The 25665-nt window shown below is 44.0% G+C and overlaps 1 protein-coding gene across 5 annotated transcripts in view; it reads right to left on the minus strand.

Annotated features, from left to right (window-relative positions):
- LOC126185146 (transcription factor CP2) overlaps positions 1 to 25665 on the minus strand; it is an 838084-nt gene that overhangs the window by 212063 nt on the left and 600356 nt on the right. For 4 of the 5 annotated variants that reach the window (XM_049927987.1, XM_049927988.1, XM_049927989.1 and 1 more), the window contains one exon: positions 20243 to 20323. The exons of the other annotated variant lie outside the window; for it this stretch is intronic. In XM_049927987.1, the coding sequence (XP_049783944.1) occupies positions 20243 to 20323 (81 nt within the window). The remainder of the gene's footprint in view (positions 1 to 20242; positions 20324 to 25665) is intronic. 5 annotated transcript variants of the gene reach the window in all.

Here is a 25665-nt window from a genome sequence, read left to right on the forward strand (position 1 = left end):
TTGTCAGTCTTATGGCAGGCGATAGTAGGTTGGTATCCCACCGCTGTCTGGAGTGTGTTGAGATATGTCTTCGGCCTTGAACCTTATAACTGGAGTAGAATTGTCGTCAGTGATTAGTCCTGCTTCGAACTGAGCCCCGATGACCAGTGAAGACATGTCTGGAGACGCCCCGGACAGCCCTGGGATACCAACTTGAGTGTCGCTCACCATAGGGCCCGGCAACCAGGAGTGATGGTCTGGGATGTCATTTCTTTTCATAGCAGGACCCCTTTGGTTGTCGTCTTCGGTACCCTTACAGCACACCGGTACGTCGGCGGTATTCTACGGGCCGTTTTGTACGCGTTCATGGCAAGTCATCCTGGATTTTCATTTTAGCAACATAACGCACGCCCGCTTAAGGTGAGAGTTTCTACTGCTTGTCTTCGTCCTTACCACATCCCACCTTGGCTATTAAGGTCTCCGATTCTCTCTCTAGCTGACAAAGTTTGGAGCATTTTGGGCAGAGCCCTCCAGCCAGCTTGGGATTCTGACGATCTAGCGCGCCAGTTGGATAGAATATGGCACGTTGTCCCTCAGGAGAACATCCAACAACCATTAACAATGCCAAGCCGAATAAATGCTTGTATAGGAGCCAGCGGTGGACCAATGAGTCGCACGGTCTGAGGCTTCTTGTCACGGCCCGTGCGGCTCCCTCCGTCGGAGGTTCGAGCCCTCCCTCGGGCATGAGCGTGTGTGTCGTCCTTAGTTAGATTAAATAGTGTGTAAGCCTAGCGACCGATGACCTCAGTAGTTTGTCCCGTAAGACCTTACCACAAATGAAGTGGACCAACGCGTTACTGACTTGCTCAATTTGTGAAACACTTTCTTTTGAATGAATCATCCAGTTTTTCTGAACTTTGAATCATTTGTTCGTCTGTAAATGTTCATCACATCCAAGAATTTACGACCCATTCGGATAATTCTTTCGTGGTGAGTATTTGTTGTCCACGATTGTATATCACTCCTCGCAGCTGATTTTTCTTTGTTATCTCTGGAGCAATTGGCAGGACTGAGCGACGGATCTTGCGAAAGTTCTGCCTGCCAATAATAAACGAAAGTCGGTGCGTGTTACTGACCTTATTCACTAATTAGAGGGAGCTTCATTAGTCTCACCTAAATGTCCATCTGCACACTGCAGCAGAAGATCTTTTTTTGGAGGGAGGGCAAGAGCATTTGTAGTGTTAGAGAATAATTTTAAAAAAAGCGCGGATGTGAGGAACGTTACGACCTCCGACATCATCAACGTCTTTAATCTGTTCTCAATTCTGCATACAAACAGTAGTTTCGTACCAGCTCCATGAGAACTGCACTCGTGTGCAAAACGTAAGGGAAAAAGTCTGCAAAGTACCATAGCTCATTGATACCTGGACCATACTTACGAAAATTGTTACAGTATATTAAAGAAGGTAAGTGAAAGAAATACGCAGTGAGGCGAACAGAAATGACACATTCCTTCAAAGTCAATAATTATACTTAAGTCACCGTGATTTATGATATTCCCATGGACATTACTAAAGTCAGGATATATTTGGAAATTTGTGATAAGGTCTTATGGGACCAAACTACTTAGGTCATCGGTGCCTAAGCCTACACACAACTAAATCTAACTTAAACTAACTTACGCTATGGACAACACACACACACACACACACACACACACACACACACACACACACACACACACCCGAGGGACTACCCCGCGCGGCGGTGTTATGGTGTGGGGAGGCACAATGCTGTGTAAGTGTACTGACCTCCATATCTTTGAACACGGCACACTCACCTATCAACGTTATTGTGACACTGTACGCCTTCCCCATGTCCCTCTTCTCACAAGGGGACCTCCCCATCGCACCCCCCTCAGATTTAGTTATAAGTTGGCACAGTGGATAGGCCTTGATAAACCGAAAACAGATCAATCGAGAAAACAGGAAGGAGTTGCGTGGAACTATGAAAAAAATAAGCAAAATATACAAACTGAGTAGTGCATGCGCAAGATAAGCAACATTAAGGAGAGTGAACTCAGGAGCGCCGTGGTCCCGCGGTTAGCGTGAGCAGCTAAGGAGCGAGAGGTCCTTGGTTCAATTCTTCCATCGAATGAAAAGTTTAATTTATTTTATTTAATTTATGATAATCACATCCACAAGAAAACCTAAATCGGGCAAGGTAGAAGAATCTTTTTACCCATTCGCCAAGTGTACAAGTTAGGTGGGTCGACAACATATTCCTGTCATGTGACGCACATGCCGTCACCAGTGTCGTATAGAATATATCAGACGCGTTTTCCTGTGGAGGAATCGGTTGACCTATGACCTTGCGATCAAATGTTTTCTGTTCCCACTGGAGAGGCACGTCCTTTCGTCTACTAATCGCACGGTTTTACGGTGCGGTCGCAAAACACAGACACTAAACTTATTACAGTGAACAGAGACGTCAATGAACGAACGGACAGATCATAACTTTGCAAAAATAAAATTTTCACCCGAGGGAAAGCTTGAACCAAGGACCTCTCATTCGACTGCTGCTCACGCTAACCACGGGACCGCGACGCACCTGAACTCACAATGTCCTTGATGTTGCCTATCTGTGCGCATGGACTACTCAGTTTGTGTATTTTGTTTATTTTTTTCATAGTTCCACACAACTTCTTCCTGTTTTCTCTATTGATCTGCGTTCAGTTTTTCAAGGCCTATCCACTGTGCTAAATTATAACTAAATCTGAGGGGGGTGCGATGGGGAGGTTCCCTTGTCAGTGTGGCACTCGGCCCTGACTTTGTTTTTATGGATGACAATGCGCGACCGCACTGAACAGCATAGGTGGAGCAGCGCATCGTACGGTAGGATATTCGGCTACTGGACTGGCCTACCTTTTCCACCGACTGAAATCCCGTTAAGCACGTTTTGGATACGTTGGGCAGACGTATTGCAATATTCATACCAACTTAGAAAATGTAACAGACCTACTGAGGAGACTGCCTACACTACACTTGTCCGTCCTCTTAGAATACTGCTGCGCGGTGTGGGATCCTTACCAGATAGGACTCACAGAGCACATAGAAAAAGTTCAAAGAAAGGCAGCACGTTTTGTATTATCGCGAAATATGGGAGAGAGTGTCACAGAAATGATACAGGTTTTGGGCAGGACATCATTAAAAGAAAGGCGTTTTTCGTTGCGACGGAATCTTCTCACGAAAATATTTTGTTACCACCGACCTACATAGGGAGGAACGATCACCAAGATAAAAATAAGGGAAATCAGAGCTCGTACAGAAAGATCTTTCTTTCCGCGCACTGTACGAGATTGGAATAATGGAGAATTCTGAAAGTGGTTCGATGAACCCTCTGCCAGGCACTTAAATGTGATTTGCAGAATATCCAGGTAGATATAGATGAACCACCATGCAGCAGTTGTCAAGTGCGCTGTTGGAGGAGTGGAAAGCCCTACCCTAAGAACTGTTTGCCAGTCTTGCGGCCAGCATGGGAGCAGGTTTCAGAGCACGCATTACCGTCCGTGGTGATCATACACCCTATTAAGAACCACGTGCTGCCTTTCGTAATTTCCAGTCTCAAATTGCGCTGACTTCAGTGTAATTACAGTCTCTGAATAAAAGTGTCATTTCCGATCGTCCTATTGCATATTTCTTTCAGTTACCTTCTGTATTATACAGTAGCAGTTATTTATATGCAAGGTCCAAGTTTCATAGAGCTTTGTTACTTGGCAGTGATACATCATGCCAAAGTGACTTTCGTCCTTCAGTTTTGCAGACAAGTGTACTTCAGACAGCTGTAACAACTCCTTAGTAAAAAAGGACTAACGTATGGTGTACTCTATTTACGAACTTAACAATAGAGAACTTTTATTATACATTTATCGCGAAAACATCAATGGTAATTTAGTAAGTCTAACCTCTTTACATCACTCCCTCTCCAGCGACTGATGAACAGAATTTGAGTCTATAAAATAATTTCTTTTTCACATTTTAATGTCACATTTAACCAAAAATGTCAAGTAAGTCTACAAAGGATCCGCAGTGGTTTATCAATAACAGTCAGAAAATGAGAAAATGGACTGTAGTACTCTATTTAAAAGAAAACCCGACATCCAAAATGGAATATCAACTCGAGCATTCATACAGTTACACCTCAGCATTTCAGATAATTGTGATGATGTGAAAAATCACTTAGCGTATCTGGAACATCCCTACTTTAGCGATGGGACAGTCGACTGTTTTTAACAATTTTCGTTCAGTCGAATGAAACAATCGAATGAAACTAGTATCAGTGATTTCATTCAGTATGAGACATCAGACTGTAGTTTTCACTCACTCACCGGGTGTTAGTGATTTTATAGACTCAAATTCTGTTCATCAGTCGCTAGAGAGTGCGTGATGTGAGGAGGTTGGACTTACTAAATTACCATTGATGTACACGCGATAAATGTACAATAAAAGTTCTGTATTGTAAGTTTGCAAATAGAGTATACCATGCGTTAGTTCTTTTTGAGCCTTTTCCGTTATATATGAAACATGACTAGGGTTAACAACTTTTCTAAATACAAATAAAGTATCTTATTTCATGGAGATGTGAATCAAAAATATATTTCTACAAATAAAGTACATTCAGAATGTATGTATTGATTTACTGAAGTACGAATTTTCCTACTTTTGCCATTAAATATCAATTTTTGGTTGGTTCTAGAAGTTTAATATCTGCTGCTGAATTGTAAATTTGTGTAGATATAAAAGAACAATCACTTTTTAACACGTTTTTATTAGGTCGGTTTCTCGTCTGTTTCTTTTTTCAGTACAAATTTTGCAGTTGATTTTAAACTTGTTTCCTGATAAGCTAGAGACTTTAAGCATTCAGCATAGCTCAGAACTGGGTGATACTGTAACATTAACTCACTCTCGAGTCTGGTGTGTGGCATAGGGTACTTTGTTTTTCGGTTGGTCTGTCTGTTCGGTACAAGTTTTGCAACTGGTTTTCAACTAATTTTCCGATAAGCTGTAGACTTTCAACTTTCAACTTAGCTCAGGACTGGACGACAATGCAATAGTAACTCGCTTTCTTTTCTGGTGTGCCACGGGAGCAGGTACTTGGTGTACCGCAGCTCTTTCCCTGTTTTCTTGTTCCAGTCGCGAATGTTTCGCACTTAAGAACGGTTGCTGCTAATGTTCCCTGTCAGCTCGACTCTATCTTTTACATCCGCGGTCTTCTCGCTTGATATGCCTAGAGGAAGCAATGTTATTGGATGACTCATTTGAAGAGAAACTGAAATAAAACTGAAGTTTACATGTCCTCCTGTAATATCATCAAAATATTTGAAATCAACTGAAAAATTTCACACATACAAGATTAAAGAGCAGAAAATAACTATTTAAACACAAAACTTTTTAACATAACATGGTTTTGCATTTGTGGACGTCATCACACATTGCCCATAAAACGGAATGCAAACTGTAGCTAAAACGAGGCAAGGTTCCGTTCTTCTCTATACATCCTTAAGGGAACCATTGCGTTCACCTTTGTACCCCGAACTAGGGTTGCAATAGGTCCTCATTTTCCCGCACTGGTTCAAATGGCTCTGAGCACTATGGGACTTAACGTCTGAGGTCATCAGTCCCCTAGAACCTAGAACTACTTAAACCTAACTAACCTAAGGACATCACACACATCCGTGCCCGAGGCAGGATTCGAACCCGCATTGGTCCTAGTCTTGAGGGAGTACAGAGGCGTGCTGGAGGGATTTTTATACAACTGTTCGAGGTAAACCGGACAGTTTTTCGTGCCCGTGGAAATTCGACTGCCTGAAAATAGATTTTAATAAACCTTAGTTAAAATGCATTAAAGAAGGAGCTAACTATAGATAGGATGTCTTCGTTTTAGTCTATAAAAAACGTAGTGGCAAGCACGCTTAGCCGTTCTCCTATGCGCATACTTTATGATCCAGAATTGTCTTTACAACTTTGATCACGTATATTTTAGAAATCGGAATAGGTAGAAAGGTCCGGTTTGTGGCATGATGTTCACACACACCTGAAGCTGTTTCTTCTTACTTTCCCATGATAGTTATTGACTGACCTTTCTCCAGCAGTTGGCAGTGTGTGGAATGGTTTGTACAGATCAGATCTAACACACAGATCCCGCGGAACCCAGTTACACTTCTTTCTTCGGACGGGACTTGCACGAACTGTTCAAAAAATGGTTCAAATGGCTCTGAGTCCTATGGGACTTAACATCTATGGTCATCAGTCCCCTAGAACTACTTAAACCTAACTAACCTAAGGATATCACACAACACCCAGTCATCACGAGGCAGAGAAAATCCCTGACCCCGCCGGGAATCGAACCCTGGAACCCGGGCGCGGGAAGCGAGAACGCTACCGCACGACCACGAGTTGCGGACTGCACGTACTGCGAGCTTACATTAGAGCAGCAATAACACACTTAAATGAGGACATCTTAGGCCGGACACGGAACTGGAAAACTGCTTAGATAACCTGTGTCTCACAGACGGTGCACGCATTTAAGGTGACCATCGGTCCCTCGGAGCCCCCTTTTTTCATGACAGTCACGATTTTTCTAGCTCTGTCCAGAATTTTGCCAAAAGTAATTCGGGACACCTGCTTGTCCCGGATTTAACAATTATGAAACGATTTATCCCCAACTGCATGTTCATTTTACCTGTATCACTACGCTGTTACTGAAAGGATATTTTCCCAAATCAGTAATATATGGAGCAGTGGCAAAACACAGTTTGTTGTGGAAACTACGAAAGAAATGTTACTGACTAGAGTGAATTATTATGAAACTTGAGTTGAATGTTTTCATAAGGCTGTTGAAGAAAACGGACATGCCGAAGAAAATTTATAGCACTGAAACACTGTATGCTTACTCGCACTCCATCTTAGAAGGTACTAACATAATATAAATTAATGTACTTTTTGTAACAAATTAAAGCGATACTTTGCAGCCGCGCGGGATTAGCCGAGCGGTCTCAGGCGCTGCAGTCATGGAGTGTGCGGCTGGTCCCGGCGGAGGTTCGAGTTCTCCCTAGGGCATGGGTGTGTGTGTGTTTGTCCTTACGATAATTTAGGTTAAGTAGTGTGTAAGCTTAGGGACTGATGACCGTAGTAGTTAAGTCCCATAAGATTTCACACACATTTGAACATTTTTGATAATTTGCGTTTACTACGTTCAATTCAGGCTTTTTTTGCAATATCACAATTTTTTAACGTGTCTCGAATTTGGCTCTAGAAAATATGGTCACCTTAACAACTGTTAAGCAGCTATTAGACTCTTAGGTGTAAATGAAAATTATGCCGCAAACCGCGCTTTTCTACTTATCAACCATTTCCGAAATATATTTGATCCCAGTAACTGCTGAGGTCATCGGTCCCTAGGCTTACACACTAATTAATCTAACTTTAACTAACTAACGCTAATGACACAACACACACACTCACGCGCACACACACGACCGAGGGAGGACTCAAAATTGCGACGGGAGTTGGGGGGGGGGGGGGGGGGAGGGAGCCGGTGGCAAGGTGCCTAGCTACCCCGTGCGGCTCAACTGCAAGGGCCAAAAACACAGTCTATGATTTAATACAATGCTGTAGGTCAAATGGGGAAAAAGTTTCTTTTCCAAACATCTGCCCGTGTTTAGGAACCATTACTAAGTACCGTTTTTTGATATATGATACCTTATAAAAGTCGACGAATGTCTAAAGATTCCGGAAAACTTTCTAAACTGTACTACTCAGTCAACTGATTACAAAAGACCGACTGTCAGTAGTATCTCCAAATGTGCTAGTGACTACAAGACTGTCCTTGTACGTTCCAGAACTGAAAAATTCTATGCAGTATGCAAGTTGCTGGATAATGAAGCACTCGTGTGAAGGACAGTACATCTACATCTACATCTATACTCCGCGAGCCACCTTACGGTGTGTGGCGGAGGGTACTTATTGTACCACTATCTGATCCCCCCTTCCCTGTTCCATTCACGAATTGTGCGTGGGAAGAACGACTGCTTGTAAGTCTCCGTATTTGCTCTAATTTCTCGGATCTTTTCGTTGTGATCATTACGCGAGATATATGTGGGCGGTAATAATATGTTGCCCATCTCTTCCCGGAATGTGCTCTCTCGTAATTTCGATAATAAACCTCTCCGTATTGCGTAACGCCTTTCTTGAAGTGTCCGCCACTGGAGCTTGTTCAGCATCTCCGTAACGCTCTCGCGCTGACTAAATGTCCCCCCAGTCACGTCCAACATTTGAGAGATCTTAGAGACCTACGGAACAACATTGCGTCATGGCGACACTATGTGGACAAACCAGTGCCAACAGAACACGAAAACACGTGACATAGCAGCACAAGACAGCATAGTAGGCAGAAATTTACGGTATGGTAGTTCTTACTGCGTGTCGTGTGCGTTTAACGTACAGTACACGAGCCGCAGGGAACGATAGCATAGCGAACACACCTGAATGACACTATTCGTGGCTGGATTAGCGTTACTACGTCTAGATCGCGTGGTCCCGGGTTCGATTCCCGGCTGGGTTGGGGGATTTTCTCTGCCCGGGGACTGGGTGTTTGCGTTGTCCTCATCAGTTCATCATCATTCATGAAAGTGGCTAGAGTGGACTGTGTACAGATTGGGAATGTGTACGGGCGCTGATAACCGCGCAGTTGAGCGCCCCACATACCAAACATCATCATCATCATCATCATCATCATCATCATCATCATCATCATCATCATCGAGGCTGGATCATTGGGTGTGTGGATGCCAGCCAGTCAGTCAGTGTGAAGTGTGGCGCCAGTTGAAGTTACAGTAAGTACTGTCAATTCATAACTGTGGAGGAGATCCCAGAGGGAAGATATACAGGGTATATCAAAAACAATCATTCGATTTTTAAAAAAATGATAACTATTATGTTATCTGAAATATATGTGTGAACAACGTACTGTCGGAAAGAGCAAACACTCGAGTTTTACATGGTTCCCTCTACGTAGTAGCAGTGTGCGTCCACTTCAGTTCTTGTAAAACTGGTGTCGGAACAACAGAAAGCGTTTGTGTTCTACGTTTTGCGCAGTGCAGGACAGTAACAACTGTTCAGCATGACTTTCGTACTAGATATGGTATGGATCCTCCTACAGCACAGAGCATTAGACGATGGCATGAACAATTCCGAGAAACAGGTTGTTCGTGTAAAAGCAAATCGGCGGGCCGTCCCTAAGTGTTTGACACAAACGTCGAACTCATCCGCCATAGTTTCACAAGGAGTCCGTAGAAATCCGTTCGCCGTGCAGCTCGACAGCCCAACATGCCCCCGATGTCCGTCTGGCGTGTGCTGCGTCGACGTTTACACATGGAACCGTACAAAATTCAGCTACTGCAAGCTCTTCGTAAAGGTGTAACATGCTCGCTGCAGTGTGGGAACAATTTGAATACCGCATTGACATATGCCGTGCATCTGAAGGGAGACATATTGAACACCTATGAAAAGGTATGAAAGAAACTTTTTGAGTATCTCGTTCATCAACAAACAAAATTCACTGTCTATGTTTATTAGTTTAAGAAATATAGACGTGCCAAATCGGATGATTCTTTTTGATACACTCTGTATTACTAAAATGTACGGACAAGGCGACCACGTGCTACAACTCAGCACCTTAAATACACTAAGACGTCAAACCAACACAGCAGCTAACTGGCCTAGAAGGAAAGGAAGGCGGATTAGAGTCTAAGGTCTCGTCGACAGTACAGTCATTAGAGTCGGGGCTGGCCTACAGACTTTTTGGTTGCCTCTCTGTCACATATACCCAGTCAGATAGTGTGTCGTTGGCTTCAGGAGACTGGTTCATATACTTGGTAAAACGCCAGATGCATTCCCCTGATACAAAGGGTGAACGTGGCCCGACGAATGCGAGTGGCCTTCGGAACAGTAAGGTACTGCCTTGTTCACAGTTGAGTCGTGGTTCAGTCTGAAGAGTGAATCTTTCCGCTGCTCATCCGATGAGTTCCTGGGGCGCTTTACAACTCCGCTAATATTGTGGACAGGGACTGATATAACATCAACGGTGTCCTCTTGTGGAGAGGCATATTGCTAGGAGCACGTAAGCTGCTCCCACTGCGACGATTGCTGTCAACAGAAACAACATCCTTTTATGGTAGATGCGCTTAATTAGTGTCACACACGGTCTTATGTTCCATCTAAACAGTTGATAAAAGAGTACCAGCAACAATGGGACATAACACACCTTTAGCGCCCAGCTCCCTCCAAACACTTAATCCGGATTTAATAGATAAAAAAATTGCTGTCCTAAGACGAGCCCTACGACTGCCATCATGAACCACTACTGAGCGCCAAAAGGCGACCGTTCAGGAGTGGAAGGCCTTGAGCCCCTTCTACACCGGACGTGTGAGCTTGCAAGATTACGTACGGTGCACCGGTTCCGCCGGCCTCCACCGTGTAAACGCGGGCCACTTGCATAAGATTCACGCTTACGATTGTTTCTAGACGAAATAGCATGGATCCTATTCTCACGCACATGAAAATGCTTCGCACAAGCGCAGACGACCGAGTGGGGAGCCCAACTGACAAACAGTACGCAGTTCTTTGTGAATTCTCTCCCCCGCTCAGCGAAATATTTTAGTCTGTCAGTGACATAAATAGTTAACGGATGAAACATCTGCTATAAACACTCACTGGAATTTAAACGATAAGAGGCTCGCGCGAGGAAACGAACGTAATTCAGCGATCCAGACAAGCTGCATGGAAACAATTAATACAGCTCAGTGTGTCCGTCTAAAACACAAATATTGCAATCATTACAAAAGGACATACGAGGTGCATTCAAGTTCTAAGGCCTCCGATTTTTTTTCTAATTAACTACTCACCCGAAATCGATGAAACTGGCGTTACTTCTCGACGTAATCGCCCTGCAGACGTACACATTTTTCACAACGCTGACACCATGATTCCATGGCAGCGGCGAAGGCTTCTTTAGGAGTCTGTTTTGACCACTGGAAAATCGCTGAGGCAACAGCAGCACGGCTGGTGTATGTGCGGCCACGGAGAGTGTCTTTCATTGTTGGAAAAAGCCAAAAGCCGCTAGGAGCCAGGTCAGGTGAGTAGGGAGCATGAGGAATCACTTCAAAGTTGTTATCACGAAGAAACTGTTGCGTAACGTTAGCTCGATGTGCGGGTGCGTTGTCTTGGTGAAACAGCACACGCACAGCCCTTCCCGGACGTTTTTGTTGCAGTGCAGGAAGGAATTTGTTCTTCAAAACATTTTCGAAGGATGCACCTGTTACCGTAGTGCCCTTTGGAACGCAGTGGGTAAGGATTACGCCCTTGCTGTCCCAGAACATGGACACCATCATTTTTTCAGCACTGGCGGTTACCCGAAATTTTTTTGGTGGCGGTGAATCTGTGTGCTTCCATTGAGCTGACTGGCGCTTTGTTTCTGGATTGAAAAATGGCATCCACATCTCATCCATTGCCACAACCGACGAAAAGAAAGTCCCATTCGTGCTGTCGTTGCGCGTCAACATTGCTTGGCAACATGCCACACGGGCAGCCATGTGGTCGTCCGTCAGCATTCGTGGCACCCACCTGGATGACACTTTTCGCATTTTCAGGTCGTCATGAAGGATTGTGTCCACAGAACCCACAGAAATGCCAACTCTGGAGGCGATCTGTTCAACAGTCATTCGGCGATCCCCCAAAACAATTATCTCCACTTTCTCGATCATGTCGTCAGACCGGGTTGTGCGAGCCCGAGGTTGTTTCAGTTTGTTGTCACACGATGTTCTGCCTTCATTAAACTGTCGCACCCACAAACGCACTTTCGACACATCCATAACTCCATCACCACATGTCTCCTTCAACTGTCGAATTTCAATTGGTTTCACACCACGCAAATTCAGAAAACGAATGATTGCACACTGTTCAAGTAAGGAAAACGTCGCCATTTTAAGTATTTAAAACAGTTCTCATTCTCGCCGCTGGCGGTAAAATTCCATCTGCCGTACGGTGCTGCCATCTCTGGGACGTACTGACAATGAACGCGGCCTCATTTTAAAACAATGCGCATGTTTCTATCTCTTTCCAGCCCAGAGAAAAAAAATCGGAGGCCTTAGAACTTGAATGCACCTCGTAAAATACTTGATATTCTCGAAAAGTGAATTTAAGTCGCCGATTCACTTATTGGAAGATGACAACAAACGCAGTAGAAACGTAGAGCAGACGAATAGACACGTACGTACTGTGTAAACGCTTTTCTGTAGTTTGAGCGTCTATCGCGTGGAGTGCTGCTGAAGACGACTTTCTTGTTCACGTCGCAAGTCCTGTTTAAAACGGGCTTTAGCGTAACCCAGGTTAGAAGGCCTTTACGAGTACTGCCTGCGAAACCGCCGCACGCACTACAAAAGTATGTACACCTCGGCGGAGGGAGACCACATACGGTGTCACCAACGGTTCATGGACTGTTTTTCGATATACCTCGTACCCTGATGACTGTGCCACGTGTCACAAAGCTGCCAGGCAAAACTCTAGGTCTCCAGTTCATGAGAGAAACATTTAATGGGGTAAAAAGCGAAACAAGTGGGGACTTGGCTCTTCCAACTGTATAAGAATATCAAAGAGTTTAAAAAAGGGCGTCACACTCTAATATCTTTTAAATCATGATCATGAGTATACTGAAATTCAGTAAGTACAAGGAAATTCACTAACTTATTCATAATTCCCACTTGTAGTGAACGGCAGCTTGCATTAAGAACAGATAAACGCAAGATTATGTACATGAACAGAAGAACAAAATGCAGTAGCATCGATTACAGCTTTAGGGGTATGTCGCTTGCCTCAGTCACACTGATTAATTATCTAGCCTCTTAGGCATAACGCTATTACCCTAATTGAAGTGTAACGAAAAAAAACTGTTGCAGGTAGGTGAAATGGAAGAATTTTGGAAAAGTGTAGCGTGTCTGTTACAGAGAATCGGATCCAATATACTCGTACTTTTTTTTTTTTTTTTTTTTTTTTTTTTTAGTACTGCTCCTGGGTTTGGAACTATCAATTCGGTCTACAGGAAAAGTGCAAAGGATTTTACAGGCGTGAAAAAATAGAGTTGTAATAGGCAGTTTCAGTCACGAACGACGCGACGGGTATAATGACTAAACTGAAACAAAAACTACTAAAAGAAATAATCGGTTGGTTGGTTTGATGGTATAAGACTAAGACGGGAGGGTAGCTTGAAACGAAATTTACTTAGCCAATCGCATCTGACAACGCTCTAAGGTCTTTACATTCCTTGGTAGGAATGTTAACCCCGGCAACGTTGAAAGAGAACGGAAAGAAGAAAAATTTATTCAAAATATCACATAACGTTAAAATGACGTTTGGATTCTATGAAGTTACTACTTCCAGTTGTGATTTTACTTCTTGTTTTATTTTGACACGAGTTACACAAGGATATAAACATGTATCGTTTGGTGTATAGTTCCCTAATATAAATACTGCTTGTATAAAAAGCGTGTAAATAGTACTGTATATATCATTTGGAACACTTTTTTACGTCTCTAGCAAATTAGATTTCGAGTTGCTGATTAGACACACTGCTTACTTGCTGCAATGAAGCACATACGATACATTGTTGGTAGAAATAAGCCAGAATAACCTTAGAAAGCCACTGTATTTGCTAAATTTGAAATTTCATACAGGAAACTTGTATTATCCATAACTTGTAGAAGAGTGCCGACGTATAAATGTTTGCACAGGCGTATCATTGAAGCGTATTCCTTACTGAATTCGACATGTAAGGGGCTTCATCTAAACTAGTGCGAAGGGATACCCGGCGGCCGGACTGATAGGGTGAAAAGAGTTTTCCTATTAAAATAATGAGTTAAAACTACGGAACTTGTGAAATAAAAAATCTTCAGTAACGCTTCTTGGCAATCAGTTCATTTTGATCTGACGGACACTATTATTTTTTAGTTCTTTTCAGTCCCGAGGCTTTGTTGGTCAGCTCTGTAAGTGCTCTTATTTATTTATTTTCTTGATTCAAGGTTTCCTTCCTTTAGACTGATTTGGTGGAAGTCTATTTCGTTTTCGGTTCATTTTCTGTTCGGACTATTGAGATTCTGACATCTGCTCCATTAACAGTTGGTTGTCGTGGAATATACGTCATCTGGTTCGTCCGCCAATCCAATCCACTTTAGGAGCCTGTTTGGGAAGCCACGCCAGTAGCTATGCTACCTTCTCGCTTCCCGCGCCCGGGTTCCCGGGTTCGATTCCCGGCGGCGTCAGGGATTTTCTCTGCCTCGTGATGACTGGGTGTTGTGTGATGTCCTTAGCTTAGTTAGGTTTAAGTAGTTCTAAGTTCTAGGGGACTGATGACCATAGATGTTAAGTCCCATAGTGCTCAGAGCCATTTGAACCATTTTTGGCTATGCTACCGCGGATAGGGTACTTACCGTCATTGGAGTAAACAAATCAGTGCGCCGCATGTTACTAGGCTAGGAAAGACAACATTACAAAAACAGAAGAAATTATGGGAGCACCTGTTAGGGATAAGGGTGAGATAAGGAGGAGGGGTGAAGATTTATGGCAGGAGTTATGGGAGATGGACGAAACTGGCAGGAGGACTTTTCAGTTCCTACCAAATGCAAGGGAAAGAATGGGAATGAAATATTTTGAGCCCACTCGGGGATTGTTCCACTTCCTCACTGGTCATGGCCCCTATCCGACATTTCTACACTCCTGGAAATGGAAAAAAGAACACATTGACACCGGTGTGTCAGACCCACCATACTTGCTCCGGACACTGCGAGAGGGCTGTACAAGCAATGATCACACGCACGGCACAGCGGACACACCAGGAACCGCGGTGTTGGCCGTCGAATGGCGCTAGCTGCGCAGCATTTGTGCACCGCCGCCGTCAGTGTCAGCCAGTTTGCCGTGGCATACGGAGCTCCATCGCAGTCTTTAACACTGGTAGCATGCCGCGACAGCGTGGACGTGAACCGTATGTGCAGTTGACGGACTTTGAGCGAGGGCGTATAGTGGGCATGCGGGAGGCCGGGTGGACGTACCGCCGAATTGCTCAACACGTGAGGCGTGAGGTCTCCACAGTACATCGATGTTGTCGCCAGTGGTCGGCGGAAGGTGCACGTGCCCGTCGACCTGGGACCGGACCGCAGCGACGCACGGATGCACGCCAAGACCGTAGGATCCTACGCAGTGCCGTAGGGGACCGCACCGCCACTTCCCAGCAAATTAGGGACACTGTTGCTCCTGGGGTATCGGCGAGGACCATTCGCAACCGTCTCCATGAAGCTGGGCTACGGTCCCGCACACCGTTAGGCCGTCTTCCGCTCACACCCCACCATCGTGCAGCCCGCCTCCAGTGGTGTCGCGACAGGCGTGAATGGAGGGACGAATGGAGACGTGTCGTCTTCAGCGATGAGAGTCGCTTCTGCCTTGGTGCCAATGATGGTCGTATGCGTGTTTGGCGCCGTGCAGGTGAGCGCCACAATCAGGACTGCATACGACCGAGGCACACAGGACCAACACCCGGCATCATGGTGTGGGGAGCGATCTCCTACACTGGCCGTACACCACTGGTGATCGTCGAGGGGACACTGAATAGTGCACGGTACATCCAAACCGTCATCGAACCCATCGTTCTACCATTCCTAGACCGGCAAGGGAACTTGCTGTTCCAACAGGACAATGCACGTCCGCATGTATCCCGTGCACCCAACGTGCTCTAGAAGGTGTAAGTCAACTACCCTGGCCAGCAAGATCTCCGGATCTGTCCCCCATTGAGCATGTTTGGGACTGGATGAAGCGTCGTCTCACGCGGTCTGCACGTCCAGCACGAACGCTGGTCCAACTGAGGCGCCAGGTGGAAATGGCATGGCAAGCCGTTCCACAGGACTACATCCAGCATCTCTACGATCGTCTCCATGGGAGAATAGCAGCCTGCATTGCTGCGAAAGGTGGATATACACTGTACTAGTGCCGACATTGTGCATGCTCTGTTGCCTGTGTCTATGTGCCTGTGGTTCTGTCAGTGTGATCATGTGATGTATCTGACCCCAGGAATGTGTCAATAAAGTTTCCCCTTCCTGGGACAATGAATTCACGGTGTTCTTATTTCAATTTCCAGGAGTGTATGTCGGTTTGGGAAGAGGGCGTCGCCCGCGTGTGACTGTGGCGCATCGGAGGGTACTCCTGACATGTGGTTTACGAGTGCCCCCTTTTCGATGATGTAGCAGCCGCACTACGACAACAACTGCCGAGTAACAATACTTACGACCTACTGAGACAAGGAGAGACCTTTCAAACACTGAATACATTAGCCAACGAGGTCTCACGAAAAGTTCTGACAATATTCTTGAGAGACTTTCGTGACTAGTTGCTAATCACCGATCGCGTCCAGCACTCCGATCCCGTACCGCCTGTTCGTGGATAGGTCGACTAAACAGTTGGAATCCGCCACGTGCAGGACTAGGGGGCTGGGGTGAACTACTTCACGGACTTGACATATGCACCGATTATGACGTAGATTATTTAGTAGTTTTAGTAGAATAGAATAGGATAGTAGATTAGGAACCTGCAGCGACAATAAACGCCTTGCCTGCCTTGTGCCAGTGGCATGCTCATAGGGTTTAGCTCTATGAGCCAGGCACCCAAGTACGCTTATACTAACACTGGCACACATGTAACGCTGCAGGCAGTTAACACAAATCACCAGTAGTTATTAGAAAGTAATGCTAACACTAGAAATAGTCTGCCCATTAACCCGTGTAATACTGTCTGTAGTCTTGCAAATTAAATATGTAGTAGCTGCAATTTATAATAACATTGTACAATATTAAGGCCCACTAATCACTAAGGTGGTGGGTTATTCTTGTATAATTATCATGAATGGAAATAAAGAATTAAAAAAAAACAACAGTGCGCCAGACGGAGAACGTATTTTCTCCCAGAGAAAAAGAAGCGACTACGTCCTCCCGTTGGCTAGCACGTAGATGGTCGTGATGCGATGACTGGGGAACTCTGAATATGAGAGTTGCAATTTGGGAAGTAAGAAGTAGCGACACCTTCGGCATGTCAAAAATGGAATCTCTACAGTATTATATTTTTGGATGTTGATTCTCTTCTTCCTTTCCGTGTTTACTGAGAAAAATTGGAGAAATATTACGCCTTATGCAAGACAATGTTTGTTTTTCTTTAGCCACAATGTTTCAGCACTTTCTGTCCTGTCTTCAGTGACTTATTTTTATTGTTCACTATGAAAATTATTATAATATTGTAACATTTTCATTTCAGCTTAAAGTTATTTATTTACATACAAAGGAATGATAATTAGGTGTCTAATTCTATGCTGGTGTACATTTATAGTCAATGGCATATGTCACCTGACGTACGAAATATTGTACGTCGATGCTACAGCAAAAACTTGGCCTAGAAATAGTAGTATGGAGAACATATATATATACAATTTTACACATACCTCACATGATGCTAACAAGCTATCTTTATGATGGTAGTTTTACTACTACCACAAACTTCTACAGCCTATCATCTGAAAAGCTGCTACAAAAAATGTGTGATAGTTATAAACCAACCAGCATAACAATAACTTCTCAGCATCGTGTAAGGTATGTGTAAACTACATATTTATATGTTTTCCAGATTAGTATTTCTAGGCCTAATGTTCGCCATTGCATAAATAGACAATATTTCGTGGATGAGTTCCGTAACATGTCATTAACTATTTACGTACACCAACACAAAATCTGACACCTAATTATGACTATTTTATATATATATATATATATATATATATATATATATATATATATATATATATATAAAGACTAAGGTATAATTCAAATGTTACCACATAATAATAATAACAATAATAATTTTCAAACGGAACGTTAAAAAAATGCCACCGAATAAAGCACAGGATGCGCTAAAACATGTGTGAGTGAAGAAAAACAGTGCCTTGTACAAACAGTGTGAGTGCAAGATAATATAAGAAATTCTTTTGGAGTATCTAGTCGCTTTCTTCATAAAACGTGCTAAGCAAAGCAAATAAAGTGCACGCAGCCATTTATATGCTCGAATTTACAAGCAGTTTTTGTCATTATAATAGCAAATAATAAGTGCAAGCGAAGCCAAGACACGGACAGCACAACATGCTGCAACATCTGCAGCAAATCTACATGCTCTATTAATTACTGTCTTGCGACTACAGAAAGCTAGTTTTCAGTTTGCACCGTACAAACTGTTTATGATTATTGTCAGTTTGAAGAATAGCCCAGCCTGTCCGCTTCTTTCTTGCTCTTATCTGCGTTTAAAGTACCAGATGAGAATAACCGAAAGATATTTGACATTTTCTGCCTCATTCATAATGTGTGCCAGACCAGGGTCTACGCCGGAACCTTGTCTTTCGCGGAATGGACATTAGTGTTTAAACGTCACACTGACAACTAGGTCATCAGAAACGGAGCACAGGTAGGATTGGGAAGGGAAATAGGCCGCGCCCTTTTCATAATACCATCCCAGCATTTGCTTCACGCAATTTAGGGAACTCGCGGAAAGCCTTTCATGGGAAATGCTCTGCCGGTAAAAGCACTGCCCACGAAAAGTCTCATTTGTATTCCTGGTCCGGCACAGTTTTAATCTGTCAGGAGTTTCACGATAGCGCACACTACGCTTCTGACGTGATAGGGCAACAGATTGTTACCCGTGTAGGAATAAGTTCAGAAAATAAACTTCATAAAATCACTTTACTTAAAACGAGACATGAAAAAGTTAACTGTCGTAAAGGTGCGAAGATTAAAGTAGCCGTTTCCGGTTTGCAACGTACGTAGGATGCTACATACTACGAAATAAGGCAAAACAAATTTGTATCCGACCACAGAGTCTCTCTCTCTCTCTCTCTCTCTCTCTCTCTCTCTCTCTCTCTCTGTTGTGTGTGTGTGTGTGTGTGTGTGTGTGTGTGTATGTGTGTGCGCGCGCGCGCGAATGAAAAATAAATTGAGTGGAATTATAGACAAGTTGCTGGACGACCATGCAAACGAAAAATAAAAGTAATGATGGGAGGATTAGATACGTGCGAAGAACTCGGAGGAAAGGCAGATCTCGCAAGAGATCATTCTTTGTTAGGAACTCGTACGCGCCGTTTTAATGTTGTTGAGTCCTGTTTGAAGGGTGTTGTAGACACCCAAATGTGTTGGAGAAGTATATCCATACATTTCAAATTGCTTGTGTTGGCGTCGTTGAACCTAATGTACACGCCTTTCCCTCGCCGTGTACGCTGCTTCGCTAACATCGTTGATTTTATAGGCAACAGCCGTTTTATGACCTCCAATATCACCCGACGTAATGCACCTACTTTTTTGTAAATTACAGTAAGGCACCTAAATCGTATTCGGGAGGGGTGGCAAAGAAAAAACCGTTCGGCCATTCGAGGCTTACCAGCATCACATAATGCGACTGCCGGGAGAGTTCCGTCAACAAGACCGCCTCATTTTTGTCCAAATGACCTTGTGCTTCGTCGCTAATGGCCTCTATTGCTCTTCAGGACGTTGAACTCTCAAGTTTTATTATATACTCTACAAAATTCAAAAGAATGTAATGTATGTGATCCGGTTCCAGGGATCACTCTGATCACCTTTTTGCAAACTATAAGCAGTGATGCTTCAGGAAAGAAAACGTAATTCCTTTATATTTCATTGTGTCACCTATTACCTGTCTCCTATGCGATGTTGAGTGGCACATTAGACCGAAGCTAAATGCTTTGTGGGACCAAATTAATCCTAGTTTCAATAACGTGAAAAAGCAGATTCGAAGTGATCTTAGTGCGACAATATGTCACCCAATTAAAGCTAACCTACCTTGTACTATACCTGTACACTTCAAAGAGGGGTAGATAACTCCAAAATGGTGCGTCTGAAAACATGGGTTATTTGGGGTAAGATGGTCGCCTTTGGGTTATCTACCGTCCCTCTGAGTTTACGGCGGAGGTCCCGATTCACCCAGCGCGTTTGAACGCAACCAGACTTAAGTTCACGAAGCTGGTTGGCGATCTGCGGGAAGCTCCTACTTGAGTGGTCCCGTGGTAGGACTTGGCTGGGTGCAGGCTTGGCGCGCAGGCGTGGACGTGGCGTGGAACTTACCCCGACTCATTGTGCGGACCAGATGGCGAGGGCGCCTCTTGCTTGCATACTGCCAGGGACGGTAGCGTCAACAGGGCCTCGCTGCAAAAAACGTCTCCCGTTAATCGCTACTACCAAGTGCAAACTACACTGCAACAAAACTGCAAATACTGGCTACTGCCCACTGGGCCTGAAAGCTCGCCTACGCTCGCGTGTCCACACACTGTGTGCCCTCGCTACCGCAGCCAAGCTTTCCTACCCTTGGAGCTCAATGTCCCGCCGACAACGAGGTTAGTCTGTGAAAAGTGTAACCTCGCTGACATGGAAATTGTCTTACGTATGAACTACCAGCGACCTTTTTCTTTGCCTTTTTCAGAAGGGTACTGGAACGGAGGCGGCCAGCCTCACCACGCAGGATACGGCTGTAACACCGAAATTTCTCTTCCAATGTGGTCAACAAGAGAAATGGGACCTATATTCTGTGCTCCAAACTAAGCACCTATTGAAACAAAACTGACATTCGAAAGTAAGAACCGATTACATATTTCATAAAATCAGATCTGAAACTACTACACCCAAAGGTGTGGCTCAAATGGCTCTGAGCACTATGGGAACATCTGAGGTCATCAGTCCCCTAGAACTTAGAACTACTTAAACCTAACTAACCTAAGGACATCACACATCCATGCCCGAGGCAGGATTCGAACCTGCGACCGTAGCAGTCGCGCGGTTCCGGACTGAAGTGCCTAGAACCGCACGGCCACCGCGGCCGCCACACCCAAAGGTGTTTTGGGTGGAGTCCATAGCACAGGAATGGTTTTTCGTTCACGGTACTGGAAGTAGAAAACTTTGAACAGCGTGCGACAACGGCACTGTGGCTGCATCTGCATTATTGATCGCAGTCGCTGGCAAACAAGCTATTAACTTTTTTTTAAGCCGAGAGGCAAAGAAAAAGTGCGCAGGCAGTTCGTAATAGTTTGGTTAGGTGAAACTTGGGAAGGAGCCAAGCACTAGTCTAGATAAGACGCTTAGGGCGTCAGCAAATCAACAAGATGTTTGCCACGTCGGTATATGTATACCAGCGAGTCGCAAACTAACCCAAACGCATCGCACCGCAAAATACAAAAGAAAAAACAGAAAACATACCTGAACTGATCAGTGTCCCAGTTCACATGTAAGCCGCACGAAGGTGCCTTTTAAGAGAAAATACAAACCCGAGCCGCTCCGCGGAATCAGTCTCTCGCGACCATCACTCTCAGTCTGGTGCGCGTTTTGCTCAGTATAAGTGGCCTGCACTTATTACCGATTTAGAGCAGCTTCAGTTCGTTACAGTTCTCGGAGCGACATGGACACACGTTTTATTTAAAACTTTCTGACAACTTTGGAGCTGCAACGCCCAATGAGTATGTCTAGGCTCGTGAGCATTTTAGCTCATAGGTACCAAAATTTTTCCGATCGAGAGGCTTTTAAGAAAGAAACATCACCATAAACCAATATAAAAAGCGCTCAAATTATTACAATGCCGTTAAAAATTTAAGGTGTTGGTAATTTTATTGAAACTTTTATGTGTAGTACCCCGAAGTGCTGAGTGTCACCGAATGGAAACACGTATTCTAAGAGGGTTGGCAGTCTCACACATACCGCAGTTAGAACTAAAAAACGAAAATTCGAGCCAACAAGAAAAAGTACATGCCAACACAGGATGTCTGAGGAGGAATGGTCAATATTCAGGGATATCACAGCAACGACCATTCGAAGCCAAAACGTCTAGTAAATATGGACTCTAAAATGCATATCTTGAGGGCTATGAGCACTGAAACAAACCTCTTCTACTGCAAGCTCTCTGTCTCCACATTTTGGGAGGAGATAGTATGGATCAAAGCAAAAACTTGTTTAGTAAACATCGGTTCCAAAATGCAGAACTTAGGAGCTATGCGGACTCGTTCAAAAGAAGAGATGTGTTTGAGAGTAGCGAAGATTAAGTGCTCATAGCTCCTACCGTATGCATTTTAGAGCCCACGTTTACTGGACTTCTTTTTTTCGAATGATTGTCCCTGTCATATCCCCGAATATTAGCCATTCTTCCTGCGACACCCTGTACAGGGACAGAGTTTAGGTGTAGACGCAAGGTTTACGACAGAGATATGGAGTTTAGATCAGGTGTGGACGCAAGGTATTAGGCGACAAGTGGCTCTGAGCACTATGGGACTTAACATCTATGGTCATCAGTCCCCTAGAACTTAGAACTACTTAAAACTAACTAACCTAAGGACAGCACACAACACCCAGCCATCACGAGGCAGAGAAAATCCCTGGCCCCGCCGGGAATCGAACCCGGGAACCCGGGCGTGGGAAGCGAGAACGCTACCGCACGACCACGAGATGCGGGCTTAGGCGACAAGTCAAACCTAAGTATCGAGCGAGGTGGCACAGTAGTAACACTGCACCCGTGTTAGGAAGGACGGCCGTCAGGATCCCCGTACGACCGTCCCATCCGTTCTCTGTGGCTTTCCTTAATCACTTGAGGCAAGCGCCGATACGGTTAATTTGAGAAAAGGACACTCCAGATTTTCTTCACATCCTTGCTCTATCCGAGCTTGTGTCTCGTCTTATGATCTTATCATCGACGGGACGTTAAACCCTAAGCTTTCTCCCATACACTTGTCTTCCAAACTAAAGTTCCAGTGAGAGTGGCGGAACTGTTGTGTTCACGCCAGAGAATGATGACAGTATTTGGTTTGTGGGGCGCTAAACTGCGCGGTTATTAGCGCCCACACAAAGTCCCAATCTTTTCACTGTCCAGTCTCGCCACTTTCCCGAATGATGATGAAATGAGGAGGACAACACGACCACCCAGGCCCCAGTCGGAGAAAATCCTCAACCCCGCCAGGAATCGAACCCGGGACCTCGTGATCCAGAGGTCGCAACGCTAGCCATTAGACCACGATCTGCAGATGCCAGAGACACAGAGGAATATGGCGACAGTGTGCACTTTTAGCTAAAGTTAAACTTTGTGAGGTATTTTTGTTTTACTATAGTACTAGCACACATCACGTTTCAAGCATTTATTCACAGTGTAATTTGTGTGAATTCTTGTCTCGACTAAATAAACCCCTGACAGTCCTATGGCGCTTTATTTTTTGTAAAAATCTGATGCTGTACGCCTTTTTAGCAGTTGTGTTTCGGCGTCCACATATGATCAGTCGTTTAATCAGCCACTTTTTAAAACTGAATCCTCTGAACAGATACATTTTCTGACAGTTTTTGTTACTTTTGTAGTCCATTTCTGTACGAAAAAAGCACCGAGGATTTCACGGAGTTTTTATCTCATATTCTTCGCAGCATCGCAGACATTTCACATTTTAGGCTATTGCCGTAGAACATTTATTGCGAGCGTACTACTGCTTCTTTGGACCATAGTTTTCTTTCCTCCGTAATCTGCAACCATTTTAACATTTTGTAAGAATTCTCTGACACAACAATTGCTCATTTCACCTCGTCTTTCTCAACACACTGAATGACCTTGTGATAATTTTCCATTCAATACGTGTTACTTAACAACGCCAATTACTGTGAAATGGAATGTGGTTGTGCAAAGTCAACTGAACATGTTCGTTCCCTCTGCCTTCGAGACTACAGATTCGACTTGATAAAACGAAGTTGTTTGCCGAGTAACGCCGTACCATGTCGCCATCCGAGAGGCCACGAGGCTGCCAGTCAACGCTTCTGTGTCTGATGCTCCATCGATTTGTTTTGCTCCCAATTCATTGCCAGGGTATGCCATCGACATATATACTCAGGTCTACTTGATAAGGGTCTCAAATACTGCAACAATATTCTAGAATTTATCTTTCTAATTTCTTGTACGCGGATTCTCTAACAAGGAAACATCACCAACTTGACCTCATATTTTAAGGAGAAAAAAGCACACTAGCAAGATACCAGCCCCAGCAATCTATCCTGCTTGCAGATTTCACCCGTAATTCCGACAATACGCAGTTATAGCCTTCAGAACGCACAGCTTTAAAATACTCGTGCGCACCGGTTGTTTGTCGTTCGCTCCGCCTAACTGCTTCAGTCTAATACGAAGAAGTACTGTGCAGCAGAGTGGCAAGCGGAGCCCTCATACTCGCGAGATGTTCAAGACTAGGGCAGATTAAGGAGGAAGGAGTGACGCCTGCCCAACGTGTCTTGAAATATTGTTCGGGAACATGTGATGCCCCACGTGAAAACGTGATAAGTAAAACGAGAATGTAATATGTTAACCTCATACACATAAACGTTCAATAGTACTTTAACAATATTGTCGTACTGATATTTTGCAGCAGTTTAATACAGGGTGGTCCAATGATAGTGACCGGGCCAAATATCTCACGAAATAAGCATCAAACGAAAAACTACAAAGAACGAAACTCGTCTAGCGTGAAGGGGGAAACCAGATGGCGCTATGGTTGGCCCGCTATATGGCGCTGCCATAGGTCAAACGGATATCAACTCCGTTTTTTTTTTTATAGGAACCCCCATTTTTATTGCATATTCGTGTAGTACGTAAAGAAATAGGAATGTTTTAGTTGGACCACTTTCTCTTTTTGATAGATGGCGCTGTAATAGTCACAAACATAAGTACGTGGTATCACGTAACATTCCGCCAGTGCGGAAGTTACAACATAAAAGTAATAACAGATAAAATATTTATGACCCCAAAACAAGTCAAGCCATAAGTTTAAGTAAACGCAGTCAACAATACAACATAAGAACCAGCTTAATTTTTCAAGGAACTCCTCAGCCGAATAGAAGGAGTGATCCATGAGGAAACTCTTCATGTTAGATTTGAAAGCGCGTTGATTACTGCTAAGATTTTTGAATTTTTGTTGTAGCTTATTGAAAATGGATGCAGTACACTTTTCTGCACAAGAATTAAGGAAGTGCGATTCAAACGCAGATTGGATTTCTGCCGAGTATTGACTGAGTGAAAGCTGTTAATTCTTGGGAATAAATTGATATTGTTAACAAGAAACGATAGTAAAGAATATATATATTGAGAGGGCAATGTCAAAATACCCAGACTGGGGGTCGATAAGAGGTTTGCGTACTTGCACCACTTATTGCCCGAAATGCCCGTTTCTGAGCCTAAAATATCATTTTAGAATGGGAAAAGTTACCCCAAAATATAATAGCATACGACAAAGCGAATGAAAATAAGCAAAGTAGACTAATTTTCGTGTCGAACGATCACTTACTTCAGATACCGCTTGAATAGTAAAAATGGCAGCATTAAGTCTTTGAACAAGATCCTGAACGTAGGCTTTCCACGACAGCTTACTATCCATCTGAACACCTAGAAGTTTAAACTGTTCAGTTTCATTAATCATATGGCCATTCTGTAAAATTAAAACATCGGCTTTTGTTGAATTATGTGTTAGAAACTGTAAAAACTGAGTGTT

This window comes from Schistocerca cancellata, chromosome 4 (assembly GCF_023864275.1).
Source record: "Schistocerca cancellata isolate TAMUIC-IGC-003103 chromosome 4, iqSchCanc2.1, whole genome shotgun sequence".
In the NCBI taxonomy this organism is placed as follows: domain Eukaryota; kingdom Metazoa; phylum Arthropoda; class Insecta; order Orthoptera; family Acrididae; genus Schistocerca; species Schistocerca cancellata.